This window comes from Sinocyclocheilus anshuiensis, unplaced genomic scaffold (assembly GCF_001515605.1).
Source record: "Sinocyclocheilus anshuiensis isolate Anshui unplaced genomic scaffold, SAMN03320099.WGS_v1.1 scaffold592, whole genome shotgun sequence".
NCBI classification, from domain to species: domain Eukaryota; kingdom Metazoa; phylum Chordata; class Actinopteri; order Cypriniformes; family Cyprinidae; genus Sinocyclocheilus; species Sinocyclocheilus anshuiensis.
In genome coordinates this window covers 5,250-21,461 of record NW_015554087.1, presented here as the reverse complement: position 1 = coordinate 21,461, position 16,212 = coordinate 5,250, and the positions used below count along the sequence as shown (strand labels likewise).

The following is a 16,212-nucleotide window of genomic DNA, read 5'->3' as shown; positions in this document are numbered from 1 at the left end:
TTGGAAGAACAAACAAAGTAGTTTCGCTTTCACAACGAAGCACACCGTGTCTTCACGACATGGCGGCGGAAACAACAAAACTACAGCGAGAATAAAAGTCACGCCTTCTTTCTTTGCGTGAACATTTGGGCGGCGTTATGCAAATCTTCCCACATAGCGACGTAGATATGTGGGGGCGTGTTAGAACGAGCCATTTTAGGTAGGTGTGGCTGACTCTTAACTTTTATAAAGAATATCTCTTTGGATTTGAGACTTTAGTCTTTGCAACTTTACAGATCTTCTTTATGCACCAAGAGCTTGTAACACTCCAAAGAGAAAGGAAAAATTTAAATCTCATCATATGACCCCTTTAAAATCGTCTAGTGTGTGGCCAGCCTTAAGAAGCGATCAGACATGAGCTGTGCAGAAGCCTCGGAAAAAGGACGTGGATGAGGACATGAATGCTTTTTACAAGTCGGAATCTTGTAATAACGATAAATGTGACATGACGTGAATGCAGCTAAAGTGCTGAGCTTGTCTATGTGAGTTGTAGAAAAATACAAAAAATTAACTACTGTAATTATGGAATTTAATCATTTTAACTATTTTTAATTATGATACTTAATTATTTTAATACATTGCTGCTCCTACTTTCTGTAAATAAAGTGTAAAATTGAGCAGCTGTATTATTACAGCAAAAGTATCAGAAATATTTTAGGGGGCTTTCACATTCATCACACTTAACGTCTATGCTGAAAATGATCAAATGTCTTTAGTTACCATAAAACTTGTTATTTTGTCTTGCACAATCCAACAAAATATCAAATCATTGCAACTGTTGTCAACTAGTGATTTGTTCTTTGAAATAATTTTCTTTAGTTCCTACTGTAGGTTGCGCCGGCTGCTTGATGAGCCTTCTGGCTTTACATTTACGTATTTGGCAGCAACATTCATTGCATTTAAGGTATATATTTTAACAGTCCATAGATTCCCTGGCAAAACAAACCCCTGACCATTGAATTGCTAGTGTCATGCTACTATTTGTGTTACAGGAATGATTTCTTACTAAGGAGAACTTCCTGCTGTTTCGCTTGTTGATGTCAGTCAAGTTCTTCTGATTACTATAGGTTTCTGGTTCCTATAACCAAAAAATAAATAAAAAATTCCAATAAATCTTGTATCATAACAAATATTTAATGCATTGCTAATAACAACTATAGCTGTCTTGAATATTTATCATCTCACATGAAAATAATCTCACATGCAATTTGTGCAATAGGCCTACACTTAAAAAAATGTTTCGGTCTAAATTTACATTTTATGTAATTCAATTGCATAACAATTTTCCATCCTTTTAGATTACATAGTTTTAACATAAACAAATTAATAAACTTAATGTGATTCATATGCGTCAGTCATATGTGAATGAAACAGGTAAGATTTATGTAATAGTTCACAGCAAAGTCCCCAACTGCTCAGTGTTCATGTGTTTCCACACTACAGAGTTAAAGTAGCATTGAAGCAGTGAGTTAAGGAGATAATTATGTGATGATTGACCATTAATGATGAACACCTGCTGTTAACAGAATCACCGAAGGAAAGAGAAACACAAGAACTACAACTGACTTCAGCCACAAATGAAGATGAAATCAAATGAAATAAAATACTTTAAATCTCTCAAGATCTCAGCAGAAGAGGATTAAACACACAATTATTATTATTATTAATATTACAACAACTCCAGCTTCACTCATTACTAACCAGACTGACTTTATTTCTGTCAGACTTCTAGAGAAGCTCTTATTGAGAATTAACAGAGGTTTAGATGTTTTGTTTCATTTAAAATCACCATCAAGGAGATCAGTGTTTTCTTTTGTTGGGTTCTTGACCCTTGACATTTTCACATTAGTTTTTTCTCTGATTGTTAAGACGGTGTGTTTATAAAACACATTTAGCTTAGCCAGCAAAACCAACAACACCAATAACAAAAAATGTTGTTTGCAGATGATCCATCTTATTTGAAGTCAAATTTCTGATTATATGTATGTTGTATTGCTTTAGCATAATTTATTATTTATAGCTTCAGATCAAGCCATGTTGTAAAAATCAGATAACACGAAGCATTTACAAAAGACTTTGTGCACAAGAAGTTTTGCAGTTTTTTCTGCAACAATACAAGGACCACAGACATCAAGAATCAGTATATGAATCTCAACAATGGTGAAAGTCAACAAAATGCTTCATGTTGCAATGCATGCTGGGTACCAGCATAGTACAAGACGCACCCATGTATCCCAGCATGCATTGCAGCATGAATAAACAATGCATCTGAATTGTCTGATTATTTTCTTTTATTCATACTATTTGCTTTTACTTTTGCTGTTTTTGTTGACTTTTAGTAGCTTGTTTTGTGATGTTCAGAGTTTTATCTGAATATTTTATTGTTTGTCACCATTGTTGAGATTCATACACTGATTCTTGATGTCTGTGTGTATGTTGTATGCTGATGCTGTAGATAGAAACTTCCTGTGCATAAAGTGTTGGTAAAATTCTTCATGTTATCTCATTGACACAACACTGCTGGATCTCGTGCTATAGAATTACGAAAATACTAAAATGAGTAATACAAATTTAATAACAGAACAGCCATATAATTACAGTTTATGCTACATGGCTATGTATATGGTGACTTCATCATCGCACCACAGTCACAAGTTTCTCTGGGCTTTTCTGATCATACTAAATGTGTTTTATACAGTCTTAGCAATCAGAGAAAAAACTCATGTGAAAATGTTAAGGGTCAAGAACCCAACAAAAGAAAACACTGATCTCCTTGATGGTGATTTCAAACTAAACAAAACATCTAAACCTCTGTTAATTCTCAATAAGAGCTTCTCTACAAGTCTGACAGAAATAAAGTCAGTCTGGTTAGTAATGAGTGAAGCTGGGGTTGTTGTTGTGTGTTTAATCCTCTTCTGCTGAGATCTCGAGAGATTTAATGTCTTCTTTTATTTCAGTTGATTTAATCTTCATCTGTGGCTGAAGTCAGTTGTAGTTCTTGTGTTTCTCTTTCCTTCTGTGATTCTGTTAACAGCAGATGTTCATCATTAATGGTCAATCATCACATAATTATCTCCTTAACTCTAAAGGTGTACTAGGCACGGTTGCTTTGAACCGAGCCCAAGCGCGAATATCCCTTTATTCGCAAACTACATTTCCTGTTGATCAATAAGGTGAGAACCCGAGCCATTATAAACCTAAATATACTTGATTAAATTAAATTAATTGAAAAGTGTAGTGTAGTAGTAGTAATAGAATATGTTTGCGGTCGTAATGATGACAGTAGTGCACACAAAATAGTATCTGTTCCGTGCTCCGGCACAGTTAGTGCTCACACTGCATGCGTACCGCGCCCGAGCCCAACTGAAGCAGAGCGCTCACACTAGCCAAACGAACCGGGCTTTGGGGGTCAAACGCGCTCGGGCACGGTTCATAACGTCTAGTTTGAGTACACCCTAACACTGCTTCAATGCGACTTTAACACTCTGTAGTGTGGAAACACATGAACACTGAGCAGTGTGGTGACTTTGCTGTGAACTATTACATAAAACTTATCTGTTTCATTCACATATGACTGACGCATATGAATCACATTAAGTTTATTACTTTATGTTAAAACTACGTAATCTAAATGGATGGAAAATTGTTATGCAATTGAATTACATAAAATGTAAATTTAGACCGAAACACTTTTTTGAGTGTGTTTAAAGCAGTCATTTTGTAAAGTATATACAGCTTTGTTACTCAATAGTGCTGCTTTGTGCACCCAGAAATCATACAATAATCATACAATCATACAAGAATCATACAATAAATATTTGGTAGAATTTAAGCCACATTTATTGCATGAATGTCATTTCATTACACTTTTCAATCCAAACATTTCACAAAGGCGCCTGTTAGATTTTAAATGGTAAAACAATAGATAAACTAAACAAAATAAAAACTCCAAATCCAATGGAAATATTTGGATACTTTTTTGTCATACATTTACTAAAGATAAGTAATTTACTAATGTGATGAACTACACCTATGAACTTGACTTCATTTAGAATATCCACTAAAAATTATTTTAGAACCAGCTGGGTAAATGTAATTGCAAAAAAGGATAAGACAATTAAAGTTAAAGGATTGGCATGATCCACTGTACTCATCAATTTTTCCAAACATTTTACCAACATGTCCTTGTCACAGATATCTAGGGAAATCTGTAATCAGAGTAATCATATTACAGCCAAGTGATGCCTATAGATGATCATGCTGTTATTATTGAGGATTTAAAGTTAATTGACCTAAATTAAGAAAAATTCAAGGTCACAGTCACGGGTCACAGTATACTTAATAACTGGATAATGATAGAGCAAGCAAGCAAATAAATGTTTTTAAATTAATAACTTCTGATGTAATGCTTTCAGCTGTCATCCTTGTTTTCTTTGCATTAAGAGGATACACTTGGATTAGAAAAAAGTGGGTTCTCAACGAAATAAGCCCTTCATGTTAAGTGATGGCTGATGGTAAAAACAGTTAACAACTTACATAGTTTACTTGCATTTGTCACTGAGTATGTTTACATGGACAACAATATTCCGATTTTAACACGATTAAGACAATACTCTGATTAAGAATCTACCATGTAAACAGAGATTTTTGATTATCTTAATCCGGCTAAAGTCATACTCGAAGTAAACACAAATCGAATTGAGATGTGGAGTATTCCTATTTTAGTCGCATTATTGAAGTGCAGTATAGACATGTAGTGGTCAACCGTTTGACAGCAAACAAAAGAGCATGGCTTCAACAATGCCATCGTCTGTTTGCACATATAGCATGACAAATAAATTAACTGCACTTGAAGCTTCTGTAAAATTAAAAATAAAACACCCAAAACTGTATATGGCACCATAACGAAGACAAACTATGTTTATATGTGAAATTCTGGAGGGGACATCAGATGGCGTCGCGTGGGGACTTAATGATGTGTGCCATTAATCAATCTATTTACTATAGCATGTAAAACGGGATCATGAAAGGAATATTCTAAAAGCCACTCATGTAAACACCATTATCATAATATTGTCTTATTTAGAATAAGGTAAATAATTAGATTACTGATGTCCAATTTAACATAGTCACTGTGTCATACTTCAATTTATTGTCTTGAGACATCATAACAGAACCATATGTTCTTTAAAATCATGCATGGTGAAGAACACTGGAAAGAGAAGTGAGGAAAAATCTAAAGATCCTGATGTTGCTTTCCATCTCACCACAACTGAACATTTTGCAGTTCCACGTCACCCAGAATTTCAAGCTGATCAATGGAGCTCAAGTCCTGCACTCTGTGCCTATAATCCAGCAGGTGGGATCCATTTACTCCTATCCTAAACTGAGGAAGCTGACATAGGATGATCATCTGACAAGAAGAAGCAAAAAAAAAAAAAGTTAATGTTTTCCAGTTTTAGAAATATACCATGCTTGCCCAAGACAAATAAAGTAACTTACAGTAACTATCTGACAGAATCCAGAAAAAGAAGTACTTCGCTACCTTTTTTCTTACAAAATACAGTTATCAAAACTGAAACTTATTTAGCTTTATATAAATGGCAGTATTAGTAACATGGTAAAACATGCTAACAACATGTCAACATGTTAAAACATGCTAGAATCATATTAATGTGGTAAACATATTAGAAACAACATAGAACTGTCCTAAATTTGCTTGAACATGCCAGCTTGCCAGAACATGTCTGATGTTGTTTAACAAAAACAGAACATCAGCTTGAAATCTTCAATGGCACTTTTCTTTGAATTGTGGGTTTGTTCTTGCAAACCTTTAAGGATTAGTTCACCCAAAAATGAAAATTCTGTCATTAATTACTCACCCTCATGCGATTCTAAACCTGTAAGATCTTTGTTCATCTTCAGAACACAAATTAAGATATTTTTTTATGAAATCCGAGAGCTCTCTGACCCTCCACAGAGAGCAATGCAACTGAAATGTTCCCAGACCCAGAAACATCTGTAAGGACATCTGTAAAATAGTTGTCACTATCACCAGCTGGAGTGCCCTGGACACTCACCAGAGGGCACTCCACCCCACACTGTTGCCACTGTACTCTGGACTCCATTACATGGCAAGCATACATGGCAAGCATACATGGAGTTTCGAAGTGACGCGCTCAAGTTCACAGAGTCCGAGACGGCAGAAAGCGCATCCTGTTTGCTTTCATTATTTAACAAAAGTGCAACGTTTCGTTGTTATTCTGAGTGCACACGAATAAACGTAGACTCTATACAGATACAAAAGATGCATTACTCTTATCTGTATGACCAAAAATAACGAAGTATTTTAAGAGCAAATGATCGCACCGGCGCCTCCATCTGTCATGCAGTAGCCCAAGAGCGCTACTGTTCAGCTTCCACACTCCGCATCTCCTCTATACTCTCCCAAAGCAAACCATGCGGATCAAGGCCCTCATTATCACCAGCACTCGCCTCCGGAGCCATCCCAGTGAGATCCCCCGCACCTGAGATAAAAAGATCATCCTGGTAGATACAGTTGAAAACGTCGTCAAAGTCATATCCCTTGTGTTATTGTCCACAATAGGTCCAGGGTTCAAGTGTATGTCGCCCGCTAACAACAATAAAATAAATAAAGTGTGCAATTTATAACCCTTGCACTTGTGGTTACTAATATCAATGCCTTGTTTGGTATGGGGTTTTTTGTTATATTGACCCCACGAGTTTTGTCCAAACTTAAAAAATAAAACATAATGTCCGTATCCACAAAAATACAGCTTGCTTTGTTCTGTTAATTCGAACCGTACATCAGGTGATGAAACTCCACGTGATATAATGTTAAGTGATGCATAGTTGGATACTACCAACACCATGCAGCAACACATCAAAAAACAGATCCGTTGTTTACGAAAATCCTTTCCCGTCAAACATTTTGTTGTTGCTTTCTCTACAAATCCAATTTCCTTATAAAAGGGCTTGAATAATAAACGCTAATAAACGCTATGAGACGGTCTAGTAAGTGCGCGTGGCTACGTCACATATTTTATACTTCGTATTACAAATCTTTATATTATTTGCCTTTCTATTAATGCAATACAATGAATCACAGCTGTCTACAGTCTCCCAGTGGCTTACATTATTGCAATTCAGCATTTAGTGTGTAATTTACACCAAAACAAAAGATAACATCTATGCTTTTATGTCAGAAAACATTATTTGTCTTTCATTTTATAATAAATACAGACAAGCTCAGTACTGACTCATTTTTCGTCAGTTTATTTTCATGAAATGGAATGTGTAGAAAGGATTGTGGGTGATTGAAGGTCGCAGAGGATATATCCCATGCATCCTTCATATTCAGCTGAATAAAGCACACGAAATGAAGGCTGCCTTCCAAGGATCTTTCCGATTGAGATGGCCTTCAGCGACGTTTGATGACGTGGCAGCCCGAGATATGCAACCTTCTATCGCAAGCTGTTTTAGCATATAAAATTTTGGTTTGATTATCAATAAATATATTTTGGATAATTACAATTGTATTTCAACAAGTCATAATTATAATTTGACTAGTCAGAGTAGTAATTAAAGATATCTGCAATTATAATTGGACTAGTAAGAAATCTGATTTGAGATATCTCTTAATACTTTATGACTAGTCAAAACTCCATTTGAGATATCTGTAATGACGTCATAGATATCTTAAATCGTGGAATATCTTAAACACTGGAATGCGAATTGTACCAGGAAGACCCTGCCAAAAAACATGTATTTTACCCCCGAACGCGATTTTTACCGGAGGACCTCCACTCGAAACGCGATTGGGCTAGTTTTGGGCTATTTATGAGAGGCAATTGGGTGGGTTTTGTTGCAAAAACCTGGCAACCCTGTCTCCCACACCAATGCTTAGCGCTTACTGCTAACAAAAGTAGTCTGCTTTTGTTGTCACGGAGAGAAAAGCTACTGGATGAATTACTTCAGGGGTTATAAAATAATATCTGGATACATTCATATGGTAAAAGGTCTCCCACATGCATGTATGTAGCGCTGTGTGAATTTAAATCATGCCGCAAAATAGAGGCTTGATTAGTTTGTCTAAACTAGAGTGTAATGTTCAATAAAGAAAACCGCAAACTGCTCGTCTGAATTTATTTGTTATATATTTGGAAAAGAAATGTGAAGAACAGTGGAAGTGTACACCAAAAACATGAAAAATAGTAAAAAATTAAACGAGTGATGGACAAGTATAATGCTTCAGAATCAAGACAGACCCAGACAAAAAAAGGTGAAGGCTGGTCTTAAAAAGATTAATGTTACAAGGTAATAAAAGTTTAACTGGTGTTAACATGTACTGATGATATTATTATATTGTGTGTAGATTGAGTGTTCTCTGCAAGCCTTGTGTCACTTTAACATGTGCACCAGCTACATTTTTATTTTTAATTACTTGGGTATAAGGCAGTTTAAAATTAACCAAAGATGCAGGAACATCAATGGCGGAAGACAACCGTTTCCAAGGTAGGGCCTAGTCACAAAGCTAAATGCAGATATCTCCAAAGAAAGATCTTCCAATTCAAAAATCAGACTGAGATATCCAACATTTAATTGCAGATATCTTTAAATGAGTTTAGGAAGAATTCCAGTTCAATATATCTCTTATTAAGTTTTGCTTAGTCAAAAATAAAATTCAAGATATCTACTCTTGTAATTTGACTAGTAATAAATTACTTTCAGATATCTAATAATGTATTTTGGATATCTTTAAAAAATGATGAATTGAAGATATCTTTAATTTGATGTTTGACCAGTCAAACACCAGTTAGAGATAGCTTGAATTATAATTTAATTATCTAAAAATATCTTTAATTTATCCATACCCGGCCACCACACTTTGGACCGGAGATGTTGTTTAGTGCCCACAATTCCTAAATGTCCTTCATGTGCCAGAGCCAGTGCCCTGGGTTGTAACACTTTTGGTAACACTATGCGTGTTCCGCGAAGGACCAAATGGCCAATGCAGCACAGTTCATTGGCTATTGGAGCATAAGCTTTGCAGTTCTCAAAATGTCCGCTATTAACTGCAAGATGTACTTTCAATTCTGAGTCACTCTCAGAGGCCTCCTCTACCTCCCTGGTAATCAAAGCATTAGGCTTCGCACTCACTGCAATAAACCTGACATATTCTTCCGAATTATGTACATCTCTCAGTCTTTGACGATTCCCCCAAAAATGTTGACAAAGGGTCTGCAATGTTCTGCTTACCAGGTAGGTAAGCGATTCTGAAATTGTAGGGCTGTAATTGAAGGACCCACCGTTCTATGCGGGCACAGGGTCTTGAGCGGGGACTGTATATGGCTTTGACTGGTTTCTGGTCAGTGACCAGCTCGATTTCTCCTCCATAAATGTAAGCATGCAACCTCTCACATGCCCATACGAGCGACAGGGCCTCTTTTTCTGTCTAGGAATATCTACGTTCACACTCTGTTATACAGCACTTCCTTTCTGAGACAAAATAATTCCCATGAATATTAGTTTGCTCATGTTGAACTGGCACTTTTTACGATTTAGTGTCAATCCACGTTCGCTCAGCCCGTTCTATGCGGGCACAGGGTCTTGAGCGGGGACTGTATATGGCTTTGACTGGTTTCTGGTCAGTGACCAGCTCGATTTCTCCTCCATAAATGTAAGCATGCAACCTCTCACATGCCCATACGAGCGACAGGGCCTCTTTTTCTGTCTAGGAATATCTACGTTCACAGTCTGTTACAGCAATTCCTTTCTGAGACAAAATAATTCTCATGAATATTAGTTTGCTCATGTTGAACTGGCACTTTTTAGGATTTAGTGTCAATCCAAGCACCTATTTTAACACTCCCAGCTTAATAGCAGTTTCTCTTCCTAAGAGGGGTTCTCCTTTCCCTCTTATAACGATGAATTCAGTCTGCTCTGTTTTATTAGATATGTTCACATCATATATAAATACACCCTTGACTGCAAGAGGTTGTTTTGAAGAGTACGAGTAGAGCTTTCTCTCAGTTTCAGGAATGTATGATTTGCATTTGATTTTGTTCAGTTTGAGGTCCTCCCAGGTGTCTTCATCAATCACATTATTTGTGGCACCCAAGTCAATTAACAGTCTTAGTTTCACACCACCGACAAGGAAGATCAACCCAGAGATATTCACAAGTATTTAACTTGGAGTCAGAGTCAAGTCTGAAGTCTTTAACCTGGAGTACGAGTCAAGTCTGAAGTCTTTATCGCTGGAGTCTGAGGGTGTATTCACACCAGTAAAGTCTGCTAGTTCACTTGCTTTGGTTCGGACCAAATACAATGTAGATTTTTTTTGTTTGGTGTGGTTCGCTTTCATACTGCCCTTTTTGCAAGGGACCCAGAAATTGTAAAGAAAACCACACGTGTGCTAAGGTCATCTATACATTGGACCGAAATTCTCAAGCAGGAAAAAACAGGAAGTGCACAAACAGGCTAATCATGGAGATCTTTCGTAGTGCATTTTTTATTCTTTTACTGATTTGGTGTTATCAGCTAACGCAATATGAATAAACTTATGAGCAACATATGAGACAATGTCATACAATGTTGTAATTATGAAAAAATAAAATCTTTAGATATAAAATACTTAAAGCATATCACGATGTTAGTTTAAACATTTAACCTAAATAAATGTGCACTATTAGGCGCATTTTCAATCATTTGTGCAGAGAGTGGAAGCCGAAGCGTGCTTCAGGACATCAGTGGAAACAAATTAAAATTAAATTTTGCCGTAATTTTTGCTCATAAAGGTAAAAATAATACATAGTTCAGAACTGTAAAGGGTCTACTTTTATTTGTGTGCACTCACAATATCAAGATAAGGTTGTGCTTTTGTAAAATAAAGAAAACAAATAGGATGTGCTTTCTGCCGTCTCAGTCTTGAACAGGAGCGCTTCACAAAAATGAACCGAAAGTCAGCGAATATTTTGCTTACATACATGATGAATATATTAGAAAGCTTTAAATGATTACAAAACGAAATAATTCATATCTAAAACAAAAACTCTTTCATTATGTAATCCATAAAGATGCATTTCTTTCTAAAGGCGCGTCCAAGGAGTAGATGGCGAGTCAGGAATGTCAACTTCATCTTTGCGACACTGACTCAGAAAACGCTAGTTTATTAATAAATAATTCAAATATCTCCTTACTATTTCCCCCCGACACATTAATTGTAACTTCTGCTGGGGCTTTGCGGCAAGCTTATTAGCCTATTTAAGGCGCTCATGCCATGTTGCTGTGCACCATGATCACGGAAACTCATCATTTGCATGCGTTTTTAAGCATTGTGGTTTAAAAAAAGTGATTTAAGCTATTGAAACGCAAACAACAGCACTATATGCACGAGCTGACTGTTTCTGAGCGTGATTTCTGCAATTGGGTCCTGATGGAGGTTGGGTCATATTCACACCTTAAACGAATTGTACCAGAGTTCGTTAGGAAGCGGACTGAGACCACCTCTTCAGCTGGATCTCGATACGGTTGTTTGGTCCGCACCAGAGTGTGATTGCTGCATTCACACCTGCCCAAAAGATCTGCACCAAGGGGGGAACACGAATTTGAGTTCGATTCAATCGAGGCAGGTGTGAATACACCCTGAGTCAAGTCTCGAGTCTTTGGTCACGAGTCCGAGTCGAGCCTTAAGTCATTTAATGGCTCGCTAAAAAATTCCATTCAGAATCCTCATGTATTGAAATCTTCCTATTTATGAAGCTGTTTTGTAGGCTATAAAAACTATAATGTATTTATTATGGTTTTATTAATTATATATGATTTATTAATAATATATGATCTATGATCTGCTTTGTAAAAAAAAAAGAGGTGTTAAGATGTAAGGTTAATGTACATCCAGCCTGTTACTTATATTTTAATCCATTACCATGTTCAAAATAGTTTTTTTTGTAATCAAATTCTATAATTCACGAGTTCACCCTTACATCTAATCTGATAGCAAATAGTAAGCATATTTTGGCGTGCTGCCCTTGGGGAGGGCTCCGAGCCTGGAATATAGCCCGAACCCAGAGAACTCCCCAAAAGAAGCTTAAAGGCATGGGACAGCAGCCAGAGAGCAAGAGCCCGTGCAGTACTCGATGGTAGCTGCGGCTTGCAGCATCGGACTGGCGAGCCCTACATGCCGCTAGAAGAGGAGCACGATGGCAGATATCAACTGCGGCTTGTAGTGTCGGACTGGCGAGCTCTACATGCCACTAGAAGAGGAGCACGGTGGCAGATATCAAATGAGGGACTCTCGCTGTGTCCGAAAGGAGCTGCGGCTCTGCTGCACCTGAAGGGAGAGTCCTTTGATGCGTCGGATGGAGGGCTCTCACTGCAACCGAAGGGAGCCGCGGCTCTGCTGCACCGGAAGGGAGAGCCCCGTCCGATGCTAAAATAGGCAAGGAGGTTCGAAGCGACTGATGGAGGGACTCTCGCTGCATCCGAAGGGAGCTGCGGCTCTGCTGCACTGGAAGGGAGAGGACCTCTTGCGGCTGAATACGAGGCGCGGTTTGACATGTCGGATGGAGGGCTCCCACTGTGACCGAAGGGAGCCAGCGGCTCTGCTGCAATGGGAGGGAGATCCCCGTCCGATGCTGAATAAGCAAGGAGACGCGACTGATGGAGGGACTCTCGCTGCGTTCGAAGGGAGCTGCGGCCTTGCTGCACCGGAAGGGAGAGTCCCCCTTGCGGCTGAAAACGATGCACTGTTTGATGCCTCGGATGGTGGGCTCTCACTGCGACTGAAGGGGGCCTGCGCCTCTGCTGCACCGGGAGGGAGAGCAATGAAATTCGAAACGACAGCTGGATGGCTCTCACTGCGACCGAAAGGAGCTGTGACTTACTGTATTGGAAAGGAGAGCCTCCGATTACCAGAGTAAACAACGTGATTTAAAAGAGACGTAAATTTTATTTTTTTTTCTGATCAGGGCTACATGGGACTGCATCTGATTCTGTGAGAGGCCTTTTTGAGCTACTGTAGTTGCTGCCCCGATGCTAAATGAGTGGCTGGAAAATTTTTCTGCGGGAAAGCCTGATTGAGCGAGGATCAGTTTTAAGTGTTTTTGGAACCAAAAACATGTAACGGGGTGGTTAGAGTCGTCGACGAAGAAAGGGTCCAGTGCGGATTTAGATTGAGCATTCCTGAGTTGGAAATAAGAAAAGAGAGCCTGATAAGGTTGAATTGGGATTTAGATTGAGCGTTCCTGAGTTGGAAATAAGAAAAGGGAGCCTGATAAGGTCGAATTGGAGATGGGAGGTTAAAAATGTATATATAGTGGCCTTTTCTTTCTTGGTCTGTCTTACTTTGCTTAATGAAGTAAGCGATAGTTTCGCTATCAAGTATGGATAAATCAGAGATGGTCGGATGGAGTTTGCGGTTGAATTTAGAGGTTATTGCAATTTCTGAGCATCTCAGAAAACCGAAGAAAGACAATAAAAAAACATGGCATCGAGGGTACGAGCGGTATGGATCGAATGGTACCCTGTGTGGAGATTTTGGGAGATTTTGGATTTAAGGATGTCCAGAGTTATAGGTTGTCTGGAATCCGGGCTTGATGGTTGAGAGCGCTGAATTCCTTTGATTAGAAGAGAAGTTTGAGAATTATTTATTTTGGGGGAGGGGAAGCCGTAGATTAGTTTGTCAAAAAATTCAATGCCACTTAAGTAACCTTTAATAGACCCGGCTTGGGGGTTCTTAATGGAATTAAGGTAAGAAATAAATGAAGTAATTGTGAGGAGAGAAAAATTGGGAAATGGAAGGTTATAGGAGAGGTGAAATGCTTTGAAACATCTCCAAGTTGTTAGATATGAATGGATAGTTCTGGGTGAAACTGCTTGGAGGGTAGAATCGAGTGACGCGTCGAGGAGAGGTTTTGCCGCCGGAGGTAGAAGGAAGGGAGTGGGAAGTATAGGAGGTTGGAAAGCCATGCCAGCGGGCGATGTTGCATGTGGTGAGATAGCTGAAGGTGCCGCAGTGATTGGTTGAGAAGAGGAGCTCCGGAGCCAGCGCTCTGAATTTCTGCGAGAATCTGAGACTTGATGGTATTAGGCACAGGGGGTGGTTCCAGAGTGGTGGCATTCGGTGGGGTAAGGTAGTGGGACTGCTGTGAATAAAGTGTACCGAGGTTTAGATTGGAAAGAAGGGTTAGAAGGAAGATAATGAGGGGCCGTAACCATTTGCGGAGACAGCCTCACACATGGATTAGACCCTGGTGCTTGGGGAAGTATGTAGGAAGAGGTAGAAGGAAATTAGGGAGGGGCCATAACCATTTGCGGAGTCAGCCTCACACACGGATTAGCCCCTGGCCATTGACAGGGAAAAGGAGTAGCGGAAGGGTAAGAGTAAGATGGCTGATCTTGAGCAGCTAGCAGAGGCAGCCTCACGCTAGCGTCTGCCGCCGGAGGTAGAAGGAAGGGAGTGGGAAGTATAGGAGGTTGGAAAGCCATGCCAGCGGGCGATGTTGCATGTGGTGAGATAGCTGAAGGTGCCGCAGTGATTGGTTGAGAAGAGGAGGGAAGCAGTGCAGTGCAGTGTTAGGAGCGGCCAAGTCTGGGGCACGGCCCAGGCTTGCTGATGGCTTGATGCATCTTGACGCTCGAGGGGAGCCGGAACTTGGTCTGGCAGAAAATTACATTATTTTGAATGAAGTAGAGAGCTGTGAGGGAGAGGAGCATGGGCCGACATTGTCAGCAGAGGCAGCCTCGCGCTTAAATCGGCCTCAGGCCTAGTGTCTGCTATGGGAACTGGAGGCCACTGAAAAGAAAAAGGGGGTTATTAGTAACAGGAGGAAAAGCCTGAGATGTGTGGTATTGATGATAATAAATTATAAAAAAATATTGGGCTTGTTTTGGGGTTGTTTTTGAAGCTGCGGTTGCTTATTTGTCTCGCAAGAGTTGGCAACAGTGCACACAAAAAGAAGAAAGTACTGAAATGGCTAGCCAGCCAAGCAGCACATCAGCTGGTAGAGACTTGGAGAGAGGTGCTAGTTGCACTTGTTCAATAATAATATCAATAGTTTCTAGGTGGACCCATAATTGTTCATTATTTAGGTACACCGTTGAACTTATTTTCTCAAAAATCAATCTTTTTCATCTTATCTGTCTATCCGAGTACAATGTGAAATGTAAAAATACAGGTAAAATGCTAGTGAAAATTAATACAGAAAATTTGAGTAATTTCATTGTGTGTTCTATGCAGTTTTGCGTCATGGTTACAAAATGACATCAACATCCATTATGTCATCACATCGTTTAACAACTTTTAGCAACAAACGACCTGCCTTTAGCGACTTTACCTAAAAATTTATTTGCAACATGGCCTGCACCGCTAGCGGAGGCAGCCTCGCGCTAGCGTCTGCTACGAGAGCTGGAGGCCCGGCTACATGCGGCACTGCGGCCGGAAGAGCCACTATGAAAAGTTGAGCCGAAGCGGGAAGCGAGTGAGGTTTTGCTGCAGTGAGAACGGGGTGCGGCCCAGGCTCATTTGAGGCCTGCCGCTGCGATCCAGTGCTCGAGGAGAGCCGGGTCTTGTCGATGGTCGTGTCGCGCGAGGCGAGTTCAGGGCTTTGCTCGATCTATTGGCCGCCTTGATGGCTGGAGTGGATTTAGGAGTGAGGTTGGCTAATTTGCAGGGTGACTAATAGATCGTACAGGTCCGCTTTGTTTATCCTCCACAAGAATGGTTCGTCGGAATAATCAGCGTTTGCCTCAGGTTTAAATACTGTCCACTTTTCAATCGGAGGATATATTGGCATGGCCAAATGATACGAGGATATCAGGGAAGAAATTGGAAGTCTCGCCGGTGGAGGCGAGGTTAAACCTCGGTGTTGTGGAGAGCGTGTGGCTTGTCGAGCAGAGCAGTGACCAGGTGAAGCCTGGTGCTCGGCAGCGGTGACTGGCGGAAAAGGAGTGAACCTAGGGCCGGCAGAATTCAACGGAGGATCCGAAAAAGTGTTTCAAGAATAAGGTCCAAGGTTAAGTTTTATGCTATTAGTTACTTAAATATAAAATGTTTTTCTCTATTTAACAACATTTCAATAGTGAAAGACAACTTCCCTTACTGATCACATCTCTTGCGCGGCGGGATGTTGGACTCATGAAAAATAATCACGT

At 39.5% G+C, this 16,212-nt stretch overlaps 1 protein-coding gene across 1 annotated transcript in view; it reads right to left on the bottom strand.

Annotated features, from left to right (window-relative positions):
- Nucleotides 1–1,045: 1,045 nt before the first annotated feature.
- The window catches only part of LOC107669243 (galectin-8-like), a 19,960-nt gene continuing 4,793 nt past the window's right edge, over nt 1,046–16,212 (bottom strand). The window contains exons 3-4 of the mRNA XM_016461415.1: nt 5,307–5,452; nt 1,046–1,117 (exon numbers count right to left, since the gene is read on the bottom strand). Coding sequence (XP_016316901.1) covers nt 1,084–1,117; nt 5,307–5,452 — 180 coding nt within the window. The 3' untranslated portion in view covers nt 1,046–1,083. The remainder of the gene's footprint in view (nt 1,118–5,306; nt 5,453–16,212) is intronic.